At 36.4% G+C, this 17,953-nt stretch overlaps 1 protein-coding gene across 2 annotated transcripts in view; it reads right to left on the bottom strand.

Moving 5' to 3' along the window:
• NMRK1 (nicotinamide riboside kinase 1) overlaps positions 1–17,953 on the bottom strand; it is a 785,964-nt gene that overhangs the window by 61,805 nt on the left and 706,206 nt on the right. For both annotated transcript variants that reach the window (XM_044060845.1, XM_044060846.1), the window contains exon 9: positions 17,565–17,648. In XM_044060845.1, coding sequence (XP_043916780.1) covers positions 17,565–17,648 — 84 coding nt within the window. The remainder of the gene's footprint in view (positions 1–17,564; positions 17,649–17,953) is intronic.

Genomic DNA, 17,953 nt, shown 5'->3' with positions numbered 1-17,953 from the left:
TTTTAATTTAATATAATCAAGATTTTGATGATATATACGTGATGTATCTAAGGTGTCTACTGGATTTTCTGGACTTTCAATTACAGGTAATATATCCCTTTTCTTTTTGTATTCCTAATGTTTCCTTTTGGTAACTCTTTTACATGATGCATTGCTGGTACCACTAATCCTATATAACAGGTGCCATCCCATCCCTTTGGTAACCATTTATAAGCATATTTACCACAGATGTAATATAACCCATTTGATAGAGCAACACTGCTATTTACCAGACTGCCATTTACTTGCCCCATAGTAGGAGTTTTATCATGTACAACTGTAAAGTTTTTATCTGTTTTACTTCTCCAACATGTAATATTAGTTTTACAGTCATTTTTGTCATTTTGTGAAAAGTGAAATACTGCTGTGTCACTTAATATTAACTGACCCTTAATTGGTATTAAAATAGGAAAACCATGAGAAAATACTCCACGTACTGGTATGTGGTTGTGAAAATTTATCATTTCAATTGTTTGAATACAATTGCTATTACCCACTGGAACAGTTCCATTTTGTTGAAAACATGTGATCCCCTGTACTATAGCAGATAACTGTACTCTTTCTTTACGTAATTGTACATTTATAACTTGATCTCCTGTTTCATTTATTAATACTCTCCAACTACTAAGAGAATTTAGTGGAATAGGTATTAGAGGCATTACCCCTGTTATTTTTGGTATTAAACTACAAACTCAACAATTAGAAACATTCATGCTTTTTGCATACCAACATTGTCTTGCTAAGAAAGTGTTTAAAGATGGTGACCAGTCTTGTTCATTTTTCCACATTTCTTTACTTTCTCTCTTATGTAACTTTACAGTTTGATTAACAGGTTGTAAGTATAATTTAATACTAAGCAATACAATAATAGTATAATAGCTATTATCAATTTAAAAAAACATCCTTTAAATAGAAATTCCATTGTTGAATCATTTTGCCTTTGGTCATCCGAAACTGGATTTCCAAAAGGATGCACTTTAAACCATGCCAATTTCATTAGGGTTTTCTCTGTTGGAAACCTACAAAAGAATACATTTAATCAGATTTACATTGTTCACTATTTTTTATCATTCTTAGTTGATCTTTATGTACCAACATTGTTCTGTTTTTCTTTTTCCTTTGATTTTGTACACTAATGGTCCAATTTGTTCCACTACTTCAAAAGGGCCTTGCCAATTGCTAGCCCATGGTCCTTCCATTTGGAATGTTTTTACCAATACTTTAGTTCCACAGGGAAGGTTTTCTTCAGCTGGTATTATTGGCACCTTTTTCCATAGATGGAACGCTTGCTCCCTTGCATTATAGTCACATATACTAGTAAGTTGTTTTAGCCATTCCTGATGTTTGCTAATTTCTAGCATGGGCCTACCATTAGGTAAATCTGGATCAAATGGTAATTGTATGGGCATTTTGCGGCCTGTCATTATTTCATATGGGGAAATACCTGTTTTGCTGTTTGGTGTTGCTCGAATACCCATTAAAATACCAGGCAGATGATGTACCCATGTATTGCCCTTTTCCAAGCATGCCTTTTTAGACGTTCTTTTAACGTCCGATTCATACGTTCTACAATGCCATTAGATTGTGGATGGTATGGTACATGAAACCTTTGCTGTATGCCTAACAAATTACACATTTGTTTAATGAGATCACTAACAAACTGTGGGCCATTGTCTGACTCTATAACCCGTGGCCATCCCCAATGACAGAAAATATTTTTCCATAAGGCTTCTGCTGTTGCCTTTGCTGTCATGGTTTTGGTAGGAATTGCTTCTACCCATTTTGAAAAGACGTCCACTACTACTAGTAGATATCTGTAACCTCCCTTTGTTGTTGGTAATGGACCTGCATAATCTATTTGAACTGCATACCATGGCCCATCCGCTGGCTGTACTCGATGTAACTGAGGCCTTTTGCTTTTAGCATTTACCTGAAGACAGATTAAACATTCTTCTATAATCAGTTTGCACACCTTTTTTAATTTGGGTTCCAATACTTTTCTTTTACAACTGCCCATAACTTATCAGTTCCTATATGGCCCAGTATTTGGTGATTTAACTTGACCAACTGGCGTGCCAACTGAAATGGTACATATGGCAACTGTAACCCTTTGGAGGTCGTGGTATGCATAGTACTCCTTTGGTGGTATACCTGCCAATCTGCACTGATCGGTTTCTTCTTTTAAGCCCTGTTGTTTTTGTATATTTACAAGGTCTTTCTCTATTGACTCTTTATCTAGCTCTTTTAAGACACTAACTTCTACATTGGCATACTCATATTCTGGAAGTTCTTTTCCATTTTGTGCTGCTTGTTTGGCCAAGGTATCAGCTAACACATTTAATCTGTAAGTTTCACTGGTTGGCTTTTGATGTGCTTTTACTTTTAAGATGCTATACTGTCCTTGTTGTTTTGACATTGTTATAACTTTATATATGTCTTTTAATACTTCAGCATGCCGTAATGGTTTACCTACACTATCCACAAATCCTCGCCTTACCCAGGTTTCCATATGTAGTCTTAAAGAATTTACTACATAAGCACTATCTGAAAAATGTTAATAGGATTGTAATACTTTAGCACATACAATACTGCCTCCAGTTCAGCTCTTTGAGCTGACATATGCCCTGGTAACTTGATTAGTTCAGGAGAACCCAATTGTGGATTCTCTGGAACTATGGCAAATCCTGTCCAGTATCTGCCTTGGTCCCAATATCGTGCTCCATCCACAAAGATGGATGGCTTAAAGTGATCAAAATCAGATGCTAAAAATTGCACCTCAGGTGACATTATCTTTTCTAAACAGTTATGCTGTTTTCCTTCATATCCCATATGGTTTGACAAATGGTATTTATCCCCTGTCTGTATAGTAACAGTTTTCATTCCAAAAGTGCCATCCATTTTGCAAAGACTGCCTGACTAATACCATCTGTAATTTTATTCATTTCAAAACTGTCTATCAAAGCTTTTACAGCTTGATGTGGTGTTTGTACTATAATGCTGGAAAATACGGTCAAATATTCAGTTTGTTTAATACCCCAGTAAATGGCTAATAACTGCTGTATACATGGATGGTAACCCAATTCCACTGGAGTCATCTTTCTGCTAAAGAAAGTGACTGGGTGTAATGTTTTTCCATTCTGTTGTCACTACCATGTGGCCATTCCTGTAGTAGTACCACAGACAGTGTTTTTTCCTGCTGCTGCTTGTAACACAAATGGTAACCTTGGAGTGGGCGCTATTAGTTCTGTAGCTTGTGCTAGTTTTATTTTTATCTGTGAAAATGCCTCCTCTTCATGAGATCCCCACTCTAAAAAGGTGGAGTTCTTTTGTTCATGTAACATTTTGTATAGGGAGCAGCCACGGCTGCATAATCCTCTATAAATTCCTATTGTAATTCATGATTCCCATGAATTTATGTAAGTCTGCTATAGTCAGTGGCTTTTCCATTTGTAAAATGCCTTGTACACGTACAGGGCAAGGAGATCTTCCTGTTGGTTTTATAATAGTACCTAGAAACTTAACTTTTGTGTCATAAACTGAATTTTTTCACTTTTAACCTTAAACCCTGCTTGCTGTAGAGTATGAAAAACTCTCTTAAGAAGCCGTACATGCTCCTCTACTGTTTCTGACTGAATTAAAATATCATCAATGTAATGTATTACTGAATCATCCTTTTCCAAATGTTGTAGAATGGATCCTACTGTCTGATGAAAAATAACTGGACTGTTTTGAAACCCTTGTGGTAACCTTGTCATAACATATTGCTGTTTTTAAATGTAAAGGCAAATCTTGGCCAATCTTTTTCCTGAGTGGCACTGCAAAAAAGCCATTTGCTAAATCTATTACTGTAAACCACTTACTTTGTGGCTTAATATGTGCAGCCAACTCTGGGACTCCTGGAATCAAGTGTGCTCTAGGAGTGGTATATTGATTAACCTTTCATAAATCAATAACAAGACGATAACTACCATCTTTTTTCTTAACTGGCCAGATTGGTGAATTTGTAGGACTGTTGCCTTTTTGTATAATCCCTTCTCTTTCCCATTCTGCAATACATTTTTCCATATGTTCTTCTGCTTCCCTATGAATAGGATATTGTTTTTGAAAAGGTGGTATATAGTCCTGATCACTTCCTATTCCTACTGGGCTTTCTAGTTTCCCACAATTACTGGGACCCTTGGACCATAGATTTGGGAATTGCTGTAGTAAATGCTTCCATACATCCTCACTGTCTGTATTTATATAGCCTGTAGGTTTTTCAGGTTTGTCAGGTAGAGAGATTGCATAGCAACCTGTATTTTGCTCTTCTTCTCTTTGTTGTTTGTCTCCCATCCACAGAATTTCATTAGGTAAATCAATTACTATGCCTAAAGGTCCTAGAATGTCCATACCAATAATGGTATTTGTGCAAGATGGATGCATTAAAAATGCACCCTTCCATATTTGTCCCTCTTGACTAAACTTTATGTCCACATTTTGGCTACTCACTGCATAGCATCCTGTGCCATTAAATGCTGAAATGCAAACCTTTTTTATAGGATTTACTGGTAACTGTCTGTTTGTGACAGATACTGCTGCTCCTGTGTCTATTAAGACATTTTTCCACAGTGACCTCTCTACCCAAATATCAATCAGTGGTCGTCCATCTCGACCCTTTTTAAAGTTAGTCAGGAAAGATACCAGAGTAGGGGGGGGGCACATCCCTATTGTAAGGAAATCCACTCATCCTCTCCTTTATTATCAAATGCAATATGACACACCTCATGTTTTTGTTTGTCATCTTCTTCTGTGTCTGAATGATCTACATATTTAGGTTTTTCAATCTCTTTTTTTAACTGTTGCCTAGCTATTCCTTCTGCCTGTTCTATCAAATGTTTTGGATTTATAGGTGAAACTGTTTGAAAATCTACCGGGCATACTTTCCCTTTTCCTGTATATTGATGGCTCTTATAACTGTTTTTACTAATATTGTAAGGTTTTTGTACATGATCCTGCTTTTCTGACTTTTCTTGTAAATTTGTTTGCTCTCTTTTTGGAAACACTCCCTGTTCTTCCTTCTTTTTGCGCCAGGCTTTGTAATGATCACAATTTTACTTAACGTGTCCTATTTTTTTACAAAAGAAGCATGTTGGTGCCTTTTGCTCATTACCTGTGCTTGATCCTGGTACTACAAGCATAGAGGCAGGAGCTGGTGGTGCTGACACAGCTCTTTCTGCTGGTGGTTGGTCACACCATCTTTGCCTTCCCCTGTTTTTGACTTCACCAATTACTTCAAATGGCTCACTATTATCTTCACAAGCAAAGATATGGTGTGAGTATAAAGTCCCATCATCGGCCATAGTCCGTCCCCTCATTAGTTTTTGTACCAAATCAGTGAGGGTATCAGAATTTTTGTAGATACATTTAATATCCCCTGGAACCCCTTTGACTTGTTCTAAGAAGCAATGTATTAACTGTTTTGTATGTCTCTTTTTCCCATGTCTCTGTCTGTTTTTTTATATATGATTTGAAATTCAAGTCTAAAATGATCACTTTGTTCCATTAATTTATCTGTGATAGTAATTTTAAAATTATCTAATAATTTGGCTGTGAGAGGCTGCCCTTGTGTAAATGCCATTAAAACGGCTGTCATACGTCCTACTTTAGTGTTCAACTGATAATCATCTTGCTTTAATTGTATGAAAGTTTTAAAACATTTGGGAATGAAAATCCAGAAACATCTAAGTAATGCATCTGTCCATATATCAGATCCTGCTGTATATGCCACCCATTCTTCAAATGTAAGCATGTTATAAAATATGTCTTTTTTATCATTCCACTGTGGTAAACTCTGTAATAATCTAGACTGCGTATATAAATCTGTAGTGGTTTCCTGTCCCTGTTCTATAATTTGGACTGGTTTTGTGTTTTTTAACTCTTCTTTAAGCTGGGATATCAAAATAGTATTTTGGAGGTTAGTCTCTGTTAATTCATCTAATTCTTCTTCCTTTTCCTTCAGATGCTGTTTAAGGTCTGTCATTTCTACCTGTAAGTGTTTAAGGGATATATGATACCTGTTATTGGATTCCTCTGTTGACTGCAGAGCTCCTATGCACTTTTGACAGAGATCTTGAATGTCAGTTTTGAACATTTTAAATTCATTTTGTTTCTCTTTTAAAACTTATTAAAGTCTTCTGTCAATGTATCATAAACTTTGTTTCTGTCCTCATCTGTATGTGTAGCCGTGGCATCATTCCATGCTTGTACATAATTTTTAAAGGGAGTTACAAAATCTACAGGGGACTCTGTCAATAACAGATTTGATTGCTGTTGTAATTCAGAAATTAATGTACTGACAGGACATAACTGCTTTACATCTGGATATAATGAAAACTGAGTATTATTAATTAATTCTTTATCATGAACAGATCTGTCTGCACAGTCTAGTTTTTTAGCAATATCATGCAATACTTGTTTATGGCATATTACACAAAATGCAGTTTCCTTTGAATCACACAATAAACAATTACTATGATATACTTCATTTTTTTGTTGCAAATACCAATCAGATGTTACAATCCACTTACATAATGCTGGTATGTCAACTTGCCCTAACAAGGTTTTACACTTACTAATGTGTTGTGTATACCAACATTGCAATTTACTCCATATTTTATCTGGTTGTTCTGCTACATTAAGAGTAAAACTTGGCTTACATTTGCTAGAATTCTGCCTGATAGCATCCATACTAAAAAAATGTGACGTAGAAAAAAGTCTTACCAGTGAGCAAGAAAACAGGTGATCAGGCTGTTGTTGCAGATGGCTGGAAATTTTTCAAAGTCACTTGAGAAGCTGGGAAAGCACAACAGGCAGCGGACTGCTGTGCTAGTGGATATTCCCCTTTTCTTAGCAAAATTATGGCACTGCGACTGGAACTTCAGTCTCACTCCGGATGTAGACATCTAAAAAACTGTACTACTGCAAGCTGCATAAACTGGAATAATTCTGTTTAGGATTTACACATACGTACAAATGTTAGTTACTGCAATTTGACTGAAGTGACCCTCTGCAGGGCTTACCATCACTCCTCCTGTGGTTGAATGCAGATTGTAGGTTCAAATGCAGGCTAGCTTGCCATTGAAAAAATTACATGGAGCTGCTTACTGCTTGGTGTGATGGATTTGAAGTATTCTTAAGACACTCAGCCTTGCTGGCTGAATTCTGCTAAAATTCAAAGTCTGGTTATATTTGCATTCACAGTCTGTTGCATACAGAAACTTGCAGAATATACACTGATGAGAGAATATACTTTGCAGCATCAACTTTAGAGAGCAGTAACAAATAACTTTTTATAATAAATCAAACGGAACCACGTTGCAGCTTAAAAGTACTGTTCCAACTTTACTTCTCATATAGTACAGATGATGTGAGAGATATAACATTTACCTTAGGACTTGTGTCCCTATCATACCTCTAACATAGCTGGATTTATACAGCTCTTTATATACAGTTTTTAGTCATGCATAAACATATTTTGGAGAATTGCTTATCCTGTAGAAACAATACTAAACTTCCTTGTTTAACAATGTCTTGTAAGAGACCAGCTTTTCTGACAGTGTGAATATCCTGTAACAGTGTCCTGATGTCCATGTAGAAAAACATATTTTTGAGGAAACACATTGTTCTGTATTCTGTTTGGATCTGTGTATAGGAACATATGTTCTTGTGCCAATGCTGATAAGCATATCCTGTTTTTTATGAAGAAAAACATATTTTTGAGAAAACACATTGTCAGAGATCAGCTTTTCTGACAGTGTGAACATCCTGTATTTTATTTGGATCTTTGTATAAAAAACATCTGTTCTTGTGCCATATCCTGTTTTTCCATGCAGAAAAACATATTTCTGAGAAAACACATTGTCACAGTGTCATAAACATATCCTGTTGTTTTAGGAAACATATTGTGTCCATCCTGTTATTTTAGGAAACATATTGTGTCCATTTTTATATGCAGAATAACATGTCATTGTTCTTTAAAAGCAGATTTTGCATTTTTGTTCTTGCATACATCCTGTTTGAGTCTGTAAGGGAAAAATGTCCATTCTTTAAAAGCAGATTTTGTATTTTTGCTCTTGCATACATCCTGTTTTGAGTCTGTAAGGGAAAAATGTCCATTCAGCAGATTCCTTTTCCAAGCCATGGTAATTTAGTATGGATGCTGATTACATATTACTAAACTCTATTTCTACATTTAAGCAAGCTTTATCTTATACATTATTTATGTTGCATAATTGCAGCAAAATTACTTTCAACCTTAGTATATTGTTGAGCACACTCTAACAGTTTCATGTGTTCAGAGAAGAGAAAGAGAAAAAAAACAAAACAAAACATAGGATGCAGCCAGTCACCCTGTGAGATCAAGCATGAATTCAGTCTCTGCCCAAGGTGATGGTGAAACAAGAAATATGCAGTAGACAAATAATGTCCACGTTAATCAAGATTAACCAGCAATGTTGAAGGCTACAGAAATAGAAGAAGCTGTTTCTTGGCACTCAGACCATTTGCATGATATGGATGGCAGATTTAATGTGTTAGATCAGAAGCGTTAATGGCAGAGACACTGCTAAAGACCTTGGATAATAAATTCTGTGACCTAGAGGAGAGGCATGCTGCAAAACCTTTGCTTCTCAGGGAAGCCAGAAGGCGTGGAAGGTATGGACTGTTTGCAATATATGGCAAGTCAGTTGGCTAGATGACTTGGAGTCCCTGAGCAGAATATCACACTTGAGAAGGCTGCTAGGGTGTTTCTGCAAGTGCAGGTCAGGAAAAATCAGCTTGTACCACTCACTGTAAGGTTTGCTACACATGGACTCAAGATAGGAGTTTAAATGTTTACAAAAAGTTTTTAGAATGGCACTTTGCACACAAAGGAAAATGATAAAAGTGGGAGATTCAATAGTATTTTGTGATAATGATTATAGCGCCTTAACTCACCAACAGAGATCAACGTTCCTCCAGTCATCTGTTTATGTAAGTAGCTGAAAATGAGGTTTTGCTTAGTTTACCCAGAAATACTGATGATATTCTTGTCAGGGGAATGGTAACATTTTTGGATCTAGAGGATTCAGTGAAGAAAGGTATGGAGGTATGGGAAGAAACTGCATTAGATTCTCCCTCTACTTCAACAGCAAATGATTTGACTGCCTATAAGATGGCAAAATTGAAATTGCACGTGGAACCATTTCAGTTGTTCAAGAACAGATTAAGGAAAAATCAGCAGCTTTCCTTTTCCTTGAGAGAAAGGAATGAATAGATAAAGAACTGCTTGTAATCTTGCAAGTATGTAGTAATTACTGCACAACTGTTTGGAATCTACTACTATATAAGATTAGTGTACTGAAGGGGGGGTTGCTCAAATGTGAAGTGTTCTAATTTGCAGTTTTACTAACAACATGGTGGTTAATTTCCCACCTCTTAGTAGAAATGAGTTGACTCATTCTTGGAAGTCAAAACGTTTTTGTAAATATTGCATAAATGTTGTCAGAGTGAAGTTTAATTGTGATAAAAGTTTTTGTTGTTGATTTTAAGAGGAAAAAAGGAGGTTGGTTAACTTCAGGGTATACTGTGGCTAATTATTGGGACATAATGTTCTTATATTTTATATTGAAACTAGCAAATCCAGGAGTCATTTCCCTTTTTAAGAGAGTTAATTATGATTTGTGTTATGCTATTTTGAAATTTTAATGGGACTAAACTCTTCTATGAAGTGGACTGGAATTTTTTCATATATTTTAAAATATTCAACACATAGCTGGTACTGTCATGGTAAAATAAATGTATTTGACCAAAAAGGAATATCAAAAATTATTTGAGTATGGCCATTTTTTTTTAATTAGGTAGTGATAAAAGGAGATGAGTGGGCATATTGATTAGGAAACATATAAACCTTGAGGAAATAGCAAATATGAAAGATAGCGTACAGAAGTTTGTTGCTTGTTAAGGTTGGATTAGGGGAGTGAAAGTCACCTTTGTTAATGTTTATCTCCCTCAGGGCTAAAGTTGAATAAGTGGATGTGGTGTGAATAGGTGTCTTTTAGGGTCGGGTGCATAATTTTAGGAGGCAAACAGAACCCCACTTCTGGGCTGAGAAATGTATGCTCTGGACCTAAAACAGTCATGATCCCAGCTCTGGGGAAATATCTTGATTGTTATCCTCCAAAGCTAGTTACAAAAACAAAATTGCCACTGAGTCTAAAGACAACCACAAAACATTCTATAGCTATGTCAAGAATCTCAATGGCAACACTCAGATCTGCTCTGAGTTACAGCACAATGGCACTAAATATATAGAACCAACTGATATTGCCAACATCCTGGCAGATAAGTTCAGTGCTAACTTTACCCTCCTCTCACCCCCTAGAGGGCCCATCTCTATACCGGAAGAATGCAAAGTTCCTGTAATCACGGCTGCACAGGTAAAAAACACACTCTCCAAAGCCAAGAACACAGCATCCATGGGACATGACAATATCCCAGGTTGCGTTCTACATGAACTACAGAATGAACTGGCACCCTACCTAAGTACCATGTTCAATCATAGCCTCACCTCAGGCTTTGTGCCCACTGAATGGCGCACCGCAACGGTTATCCCACTCCACAAAGGGGGAGCTACGACGGACCCCAGGAACTACCGCCCCATTAGTCTGACGAGTCTGGTCTGCAAGGCCATGGAATTTATCATCATGGAACTCATAAACAAAGACATAATCTCCAAACTCTGGACCCTACCCAGTTCCGATTTGTAAAAGGCAGATCATGTCTCCTAAACCTGACTGACTTCTTTGAAGCAGTCACCAAAGCCATAGATGAGGGTAAAGTGGTTCACACAGCTTATCTAGATCTCGCCAAGGCTTTCAACACCATCCCCCACTCTGGAATTATAGATAAGCTCACTAAATTAGGTATAAATCTCTATGTCACAAGATGGGTTGCCAACTGGCTCACGGACAGAACCCAACTGTGAAAGTAGCGGACTCCAAATCCGACTTCAGACCAGTGACAAGTGGAGTACCACAAGGTTTAGTCCTGGGTCCTCTCCTGTTTGGTATCTACTTCTCTGAAGTACAGGCTAACACAGAAGGTCTTTGGCTAACAAAGTTTGCAGATGACTGCAAACTAGGAGCCATAATCAAACTCCTAACGATGTGGACATACTACAAAAGGGCCGCACTGAGACAGATACCTGGTGTCAAAGCCATGGCCTGAAGCTCAATGCCAAAAAGTGTATTGTCATCCCCTTTGGCAAAAACTCTGTACCCATGAACTATCACATAGCTGGTAGTCTACTTAATACCGAAAATGTGATAAGAGACCTTGGGACACAGGTGGTCAGTAGTCTCTCCTTTGATAATCACATCGCCACAGTGGTCAGGAAATCCTTCTACGTGGCTCACCTCATCACAAAAGGTTTCTCATCCAGAGAAAAAGAGGTCATTGTTCCCCTCTACTCATCACTCATTAGACCCATTATAGAGTACAATGCCCCTTTTGGTATGTACCTCACAACAACTGGAAAGGCCACAGAAATAGCTCACAAAGAGGATTACTGGACTCAAACAGATGCCCTAAGCAGACTGTCTCAAAAAACTCCAGCTTTACTCTGTCACATATCGCCTACTCAGAGGCGATCTCTGCCTAACATACAAAGCTATGTCAAACCCAGAGCTGTTGGACATGCTCCACTTAAAGAAATCCCAATCCCTTCGAGCTACACGCTCTAGGAACCTAAAACCTTGTCACCACAATAAACAGAACATGCTGGAGGGATAGATTCCTGTCCCAGAGACTTCCCATACTCTGGAACAGACTACCTATCTATGTCAAACAGAGCTCCTCATTAGCACTCCAAGAAAAATCTTGATGACTGGATGGGAAATAGGAAATTCACCCCAGGGATCACTTCTGTGGCTTTGCTCGACACGGGCACAGGAAAATAATTTTCTTGGGTGGTGAAAGCCAGGGTACATTTTTGGCTAGGCTTATACAGGCCCTAGGGCCAATAGCTTAGTACCTACCTATGAACCTATGAAGTTGTTAACTGTCAAGCTGAGGCTGAGAACTGCAGAGGGACTTATTACAAGGGTAAGACGTCCTGGATTGGAAAAGTGGTATGGGACCCAGAATTAGTGTTGGAGGCAATTTAAATATGGTAACTATTTGAAATGTCAGAACCTGCTAGAGAAAATCAAAAAATATGGAGACTGAATGGCCAAGAGGATGGACTTACATATACTAAGTCCAAGATGCCAGTTCTTGGGATATTTCCTTTTCTCCAAGGTATGGCGATCTTGGAGTTGGTGTGCATAAGTTGGGGGTGCAGACATGTTGCTTGCCTCCCTGAACAAAGAAGTTTAAAGGAGAAGAACAATTTTTGAGATTTGTTCTTCATCTGTCTTCTCAGCCTTTTCTATGACTTTTTGTAACTTGGCATTTTGAGTGCTGACATTTCAAAATGGAGCCTTCAAATATGTTACACGGAGCTATACCACTCAGATCCATAACAGAAGTCCTCGTTACACAGTCTGCATATTTTTTTTAGATTAGAGAACAGTTCCTACACCCTCAGATAGGCAGAAAGTTGAGTTAATAAAGCCATTCACTTGCAAGGAACTAACAGGGGGCCTTGGGGAATCCAAAGTTGACAAATTCCCTGTATCTGATGCTGTTCCAGTGGAGATTTCTAAGGCCTTAGGGTGAGATTTTCTAACAGATTTTCTAAGAATCACAAATTCAGCTCTTTTACACAGATTCATTGGTAAGTAATAGGCTAGCTGCCCTTGTGGGCCCTTTTAAACCTAGCCAATTTCTCTCAAAGGTGAGACTCAAATGCTGCACTTTGTGCCTGTGAGGTAAACACCTTAACTATAATGCCAACTTGTGCAGGGCTTCTTACAATTAAAAATTCCACAAAGCTGGAAAATTGCACATATCTCCATGATTCCCAAGATTTGGAGCACCCATCATGATACTAACCAATTTCTGTGTTAAATTTAGACTACAAGCTATTTATGTTAGTGATAACATAAAGGTGGCTCAGTTTCTCCCACAGTCGATATACTATGATCAAACATGGTTTGTGCAGGGGAAGACAAATATTTGAAAACATTAAAATATTGCTACTGATAGATAATGCTTCTCTAGCCAAAACTCTCCTCCTAGTTCTAAGTTTTGATGCAGAGAAAGCATTTGCCTTTACATTCCTTTTACAGGAGATTTACTTACACTCTATGGCAAAGATGAAAGTAAGGGACTTTCTATATGACCCATTTACAATCTTTAGGGGGACTCAGCAAGTCTGTCCACTCTGCTTTGTCATTTGCACTGTACTTAGAACCTTTAGATATGATGCTGAGGGATGATGAAACAATTGGTTTTAGGTATGAAGAAGGAAAATATTTAGACTCATTTACACAGATAAATTATTAATTTACTTGGTAGACACTGAGAAGCAGATCTGGCCTCCCTAGGAGTAGAGTGAAGCTTTGGTAAGATGTCAGGCTGCAAAATGAGTCAAAAGAAGACCAAGGTAATAGTGATTAATTATGTACCCTCTCTGACTTAAAAAAAGAGGTTATCTTGTGTATGAGTATACCAGCAGAGAGATTACTTGGGGATCACGATCACCTTGCTTTCTTCTAAGCTAGCATCTTCAAAGCTGAGCCAAACATGTAATAAATACTTTCAGGCATGAACAGACTACATGTTAGATTTTCAGCAGAGTGTAGTGGTGGTGCACGTTTATTTTGCCACATATTTTTCATATGTATATGCAATACAGATTCCCCCTAATCAAAGATTCTTTATGAAAGCTAACCAAGCAGATTGCTGGCTTTTTTTTTTTGGGCATAACATAAGCATAGAATATCCTGGAATATCTTGACAGTCTTTAAGGAACTGGAGCTTGGCAGCTCCTAACACAGTGTTATTACAAAGCAGTTATAGAGAATTTTTTTTTACAATTTACTTAATGAGAGTTTAAAGGAAAGGTCTAATGTTGAAAGCACATGAAGTTAGAGGAAACTTCATACCATATGGCAGACAGAGTGTGGTACAGAGCAAGTCCCCTCACTGTTATATAAGCAACTTTGGTCACTCTTCAGTCTCACTTAGCACATTTTAACAGTTGGAAGAAAGATCTTTCTATCTTAGTGGGATTCTTTTTTTGATTGTGAGAGGAAAGGATGGTGGATTTTTGGAAGCAGTTGCAGCATGATAGGAGGCATATGTGATGGCTAGACTTTAAAGTTAAGTATAAGGTGGATGATCAATTTCAAAGCACGTCTGAACCCCAACATCAATGAGGCAGCTTCGTAAAATTTTGCACACAAGCGGCTAGTTCTTAGCAAATGTTTATAAAAATGGTTGTAGAGGCAAGAAGTTCTTATCCCTATCAGAGAACTTTGTGGTCCCTTACTAATAATTTGTAAATGTTACATTTAAAAATTCTTAGTAAGGGACCACAAAGTAATACTGGCCATACCTCTCAACCTATTAGAGCTAGAAATCTGGACAAAGCCATAAATAAAAGTGGGACAAAGGCCCAAAAATAGGGACAATTTTTAAATATTGCTCATACAAACTTAGAAAGTTGATAGAATGAACAGGTTTTGTATTAGCATGAATTTTCTGAAGGATATGAAATCTGAAACTCAAATGTCTGTCATTATTTTCTGACTTCAATCTTTAATGATTTGCCACTAATTTGCCAGAAAACAACAATTTCATGAAGAATGGACCTAAAATATGAGCCAAAATCTGGACATTCTGCAAAAATCTGTACAGTTGAGAGGTATAACTGGTACTCTTGAGAGGGATCTGGTTAAGAAACTTGGGAATTTTCCCCCCAGTTGTATGGAACAGAATTTTACTATGTTGTACATGTTATGATTTCTAGAAAATATAGACATTTTGGATGGTAATGTCTTTATAAGCATTGTTACACCCCGTTGCAGCACAAGAGGATGTTTTAAGCAGTGGCACCTAACTACTAGTGATGCATGAATAATGGTTTGGGGGATTGGGGACATATTTTTTATTCCTGCCCTGAGCTTGAGCAGTTTTTTAATCAGACTCAAAGTATACCAGAGAGTGTGTGGCCCGGTAAAATAAAGTTGGTACCTACATTAGTATTAATAACAATGTTTAACCCAGGTCCCTGGTGAAAGGCGGAAGTGGCTTTAATTGAGACAGCTATGCTCAATATGAAAAAAATGTATAACATGGAATTGAAAAAAGGAACTCTCACCAATCCAGAGTCATAATGAATGAGTTGTGTAGTTTCTAGGCAGGGACTAGAGCTATGGGAATTACCTGGAGGATGAACTGAAAGTGGACTCTTTTGATAAAGCTCTTTCATTCTGCTATATAGTAAGAGGGCAACCACCTATTGGCTACCTAATTTGCTTCAAGATATGATTTTAAATGTTTACGAAAGTACTTAGACAATTTTCCAGATCTCTGGTTGGTGTTAATTGTTTGCTTAGGGATGAGTACTAGTAAAGCTATACTGACTTTAGAGAGCGATAGTGGCAATATTGTTCCATTGTGGTATAAAATGTTTAAAGGATTCTAGAAATTGTATAACTATACTATGTTCTTGGATTGAAAGATATCTACTTAACAAAATATTTTGTTCAAGCCCTGATCTGTATGAGTAAATAAGTTACTTTGATAATTGCATGTTAAAAATGTTACTGTTCAAGAAAAAAAAAATCTGCCTGACACAGACACCGAGCTGTGCTTGTAACCAGTACCATCTATGCCTGCTACAAGGGATTTCTGTTAGTAAAATAAAAACATAACGGTTCTCAGGCAATAACTAGATAAAATCTGAAAAAGAGGAAAGAGTGTTAAAAGATGGCAAAAAAATATTTACCATGCTCGATGGAGTACTATTGACAAATCCTACAAGTTTTGAATACAGGGTGAAATTACCGGTAACTTACCAGTCAGAGGTGTATACCATCATTTTCTCTTAAGGCTTATTCTGATTAATACAGTATACAATGTTTATGTAACAGATTATTTTTAACCTCACTCATTTATCTCACTCAAGTCTAAAACACCTTTTTTAAATACTTCTAGTTTGCACCCATACTGCCTTATGACATCCAGAACTTTTTGGGTATGGCTTCTTTGACTAAGTGACTTACCATCTAATAACAGTCAATATTAAAAATGGCAAGGAGTCATTAACAAAATGGCACAAAAACTGTTAGTCTGGATTGTCCTGCAGTAGAGAAATTAATCTTTGTTCACCATATATTATTCATATTTTCATATTTATTTTCATATTTTCATAACTGAGAGAACTACATTTTAATGAGGTGTATGGTAGACAGGGCAATTCACTGAAAATCTTGGTTTATATTACATTATTCTGGAAATGTTGCTAGTTGTTTTTTGTAATTATGAAAATAAGCAATATTTCCATATGTATTTAATACTTGAAAATGCAAGTGACTTCGAAAGTGCTGAATGCAATTAGGTGAAATCTTAGATTTTGTTAAAGAAAACTGCCTTTAATATTTGCACTGTAAGTTGCACATCTTGAGAAATATCCACTATTATTAGTATATTTTATTATATGATTAAACATGTTTTCACATTTCTGTAAATGTCTCAATAAGCATACACTTACAGTGGAATTTCTTGTTGTCATGTGAAAGCTTATGTCCGGTTAACAAAAATTTTCTAACAATATATATATATATATATATATATATATATATATATATATATATATATATATATATTGTATAGTTTGCAAAATATAAAAAATTTTAAAGGTTTAGAAATATAATTTGGAGTTTGTATATATTACAATATATTACAGAATCTATGGAAAGACTATGGAAGCACTATTACCACTGTAAAGAATACTTCTTACTAATAACATTGCCAATTGTAAAATATTAATGGCTTTTATTGTTCACAAAATATTTATATTTATTTATCGTATGCTTAAGTTTATTTTTCATAAAATGCTCTGGAATGCAAAATGTGTGTAGGCTGCTAGAGGTGTGACATTCCAGATCACCAAGGATTTTCAGTGAATTGTCCTGTCTCTCACACATTAGTGTTTCACACCATACATTTCAATAAAATGTAGGGGTCTCAGTTATGAAAATATCAACATAAATATAAAAATATGAATAATAAGTGATAAACAAAGATTAATTTCTCCACCGCAGGACATCCTAGACTAAAAATCTGATCACCATTCATTTTCACACCAAAAATCACAATGTCCTTTGTAAATATTGTGAGGGAAGTCATGTCTCGTTCTCTACATCATTATACTCTTCTAACAAAGCTATATAGGCAGCAACACATTTTTAACATCCTGTGCAGGTATTAAAACAACTTAAATAATGATTTCATTTTAAAGAAAAAAAATCCTTATTCAGAGTCCAAAAGGTAAAATGAGACTGTGTCCCCAGTACATTTTAAACAATTAAAACTCAGTTTCACTTGGTGGAACTTACCTAAACACTTTTTGATCTCTCCTAGTATGTCATCTATCACCATAAAAAATATTTCATCCTTGGATTTTGTTCCATCAATGTACACTGGAACACAGTAAAAAGTAATTTGTAAACATGGACAACCAATAATAAAGAAGTACACAAGAAAACACAAGAACAATGTGAACATGTTAAGTATATAATACTCTTCAGCTGACATGAAATTATGTACAAATGAAACCTATTTTGACTGTAAAAAGCTGGCAATTAAAACTCCAATTATAAAAGCAGTTACCATAAAAATATATATATATTAGACAGCTCTGTGCCATACAGATAAAGTCCAGACTATGACTTACATGCCCTTCAGGAAGACCTGATGAGGGGAGGAAGATGAATGATGAGGCAAT

Source organism: Protopterus annectens, chromosome 2.part0 (assembly GCF_019279795.1).
Source record: "Protopterus annectens isolate FY-2018-M chromosome 2.part0, PAN1.0, whole genome shotgun sequence".
Taxonomy (NCBI): domain Eukaryota; kingdom Metazoa; phylum Chordata; order Ceratodontiformes; family Protopteridae; genus Protopterus; species Protopterus annectens.
The sequence above is the reverse complement of the archived record's forward strand: the minus strand, read 5'-3'. Positions and strand labels throughout refer to the sequence as shown.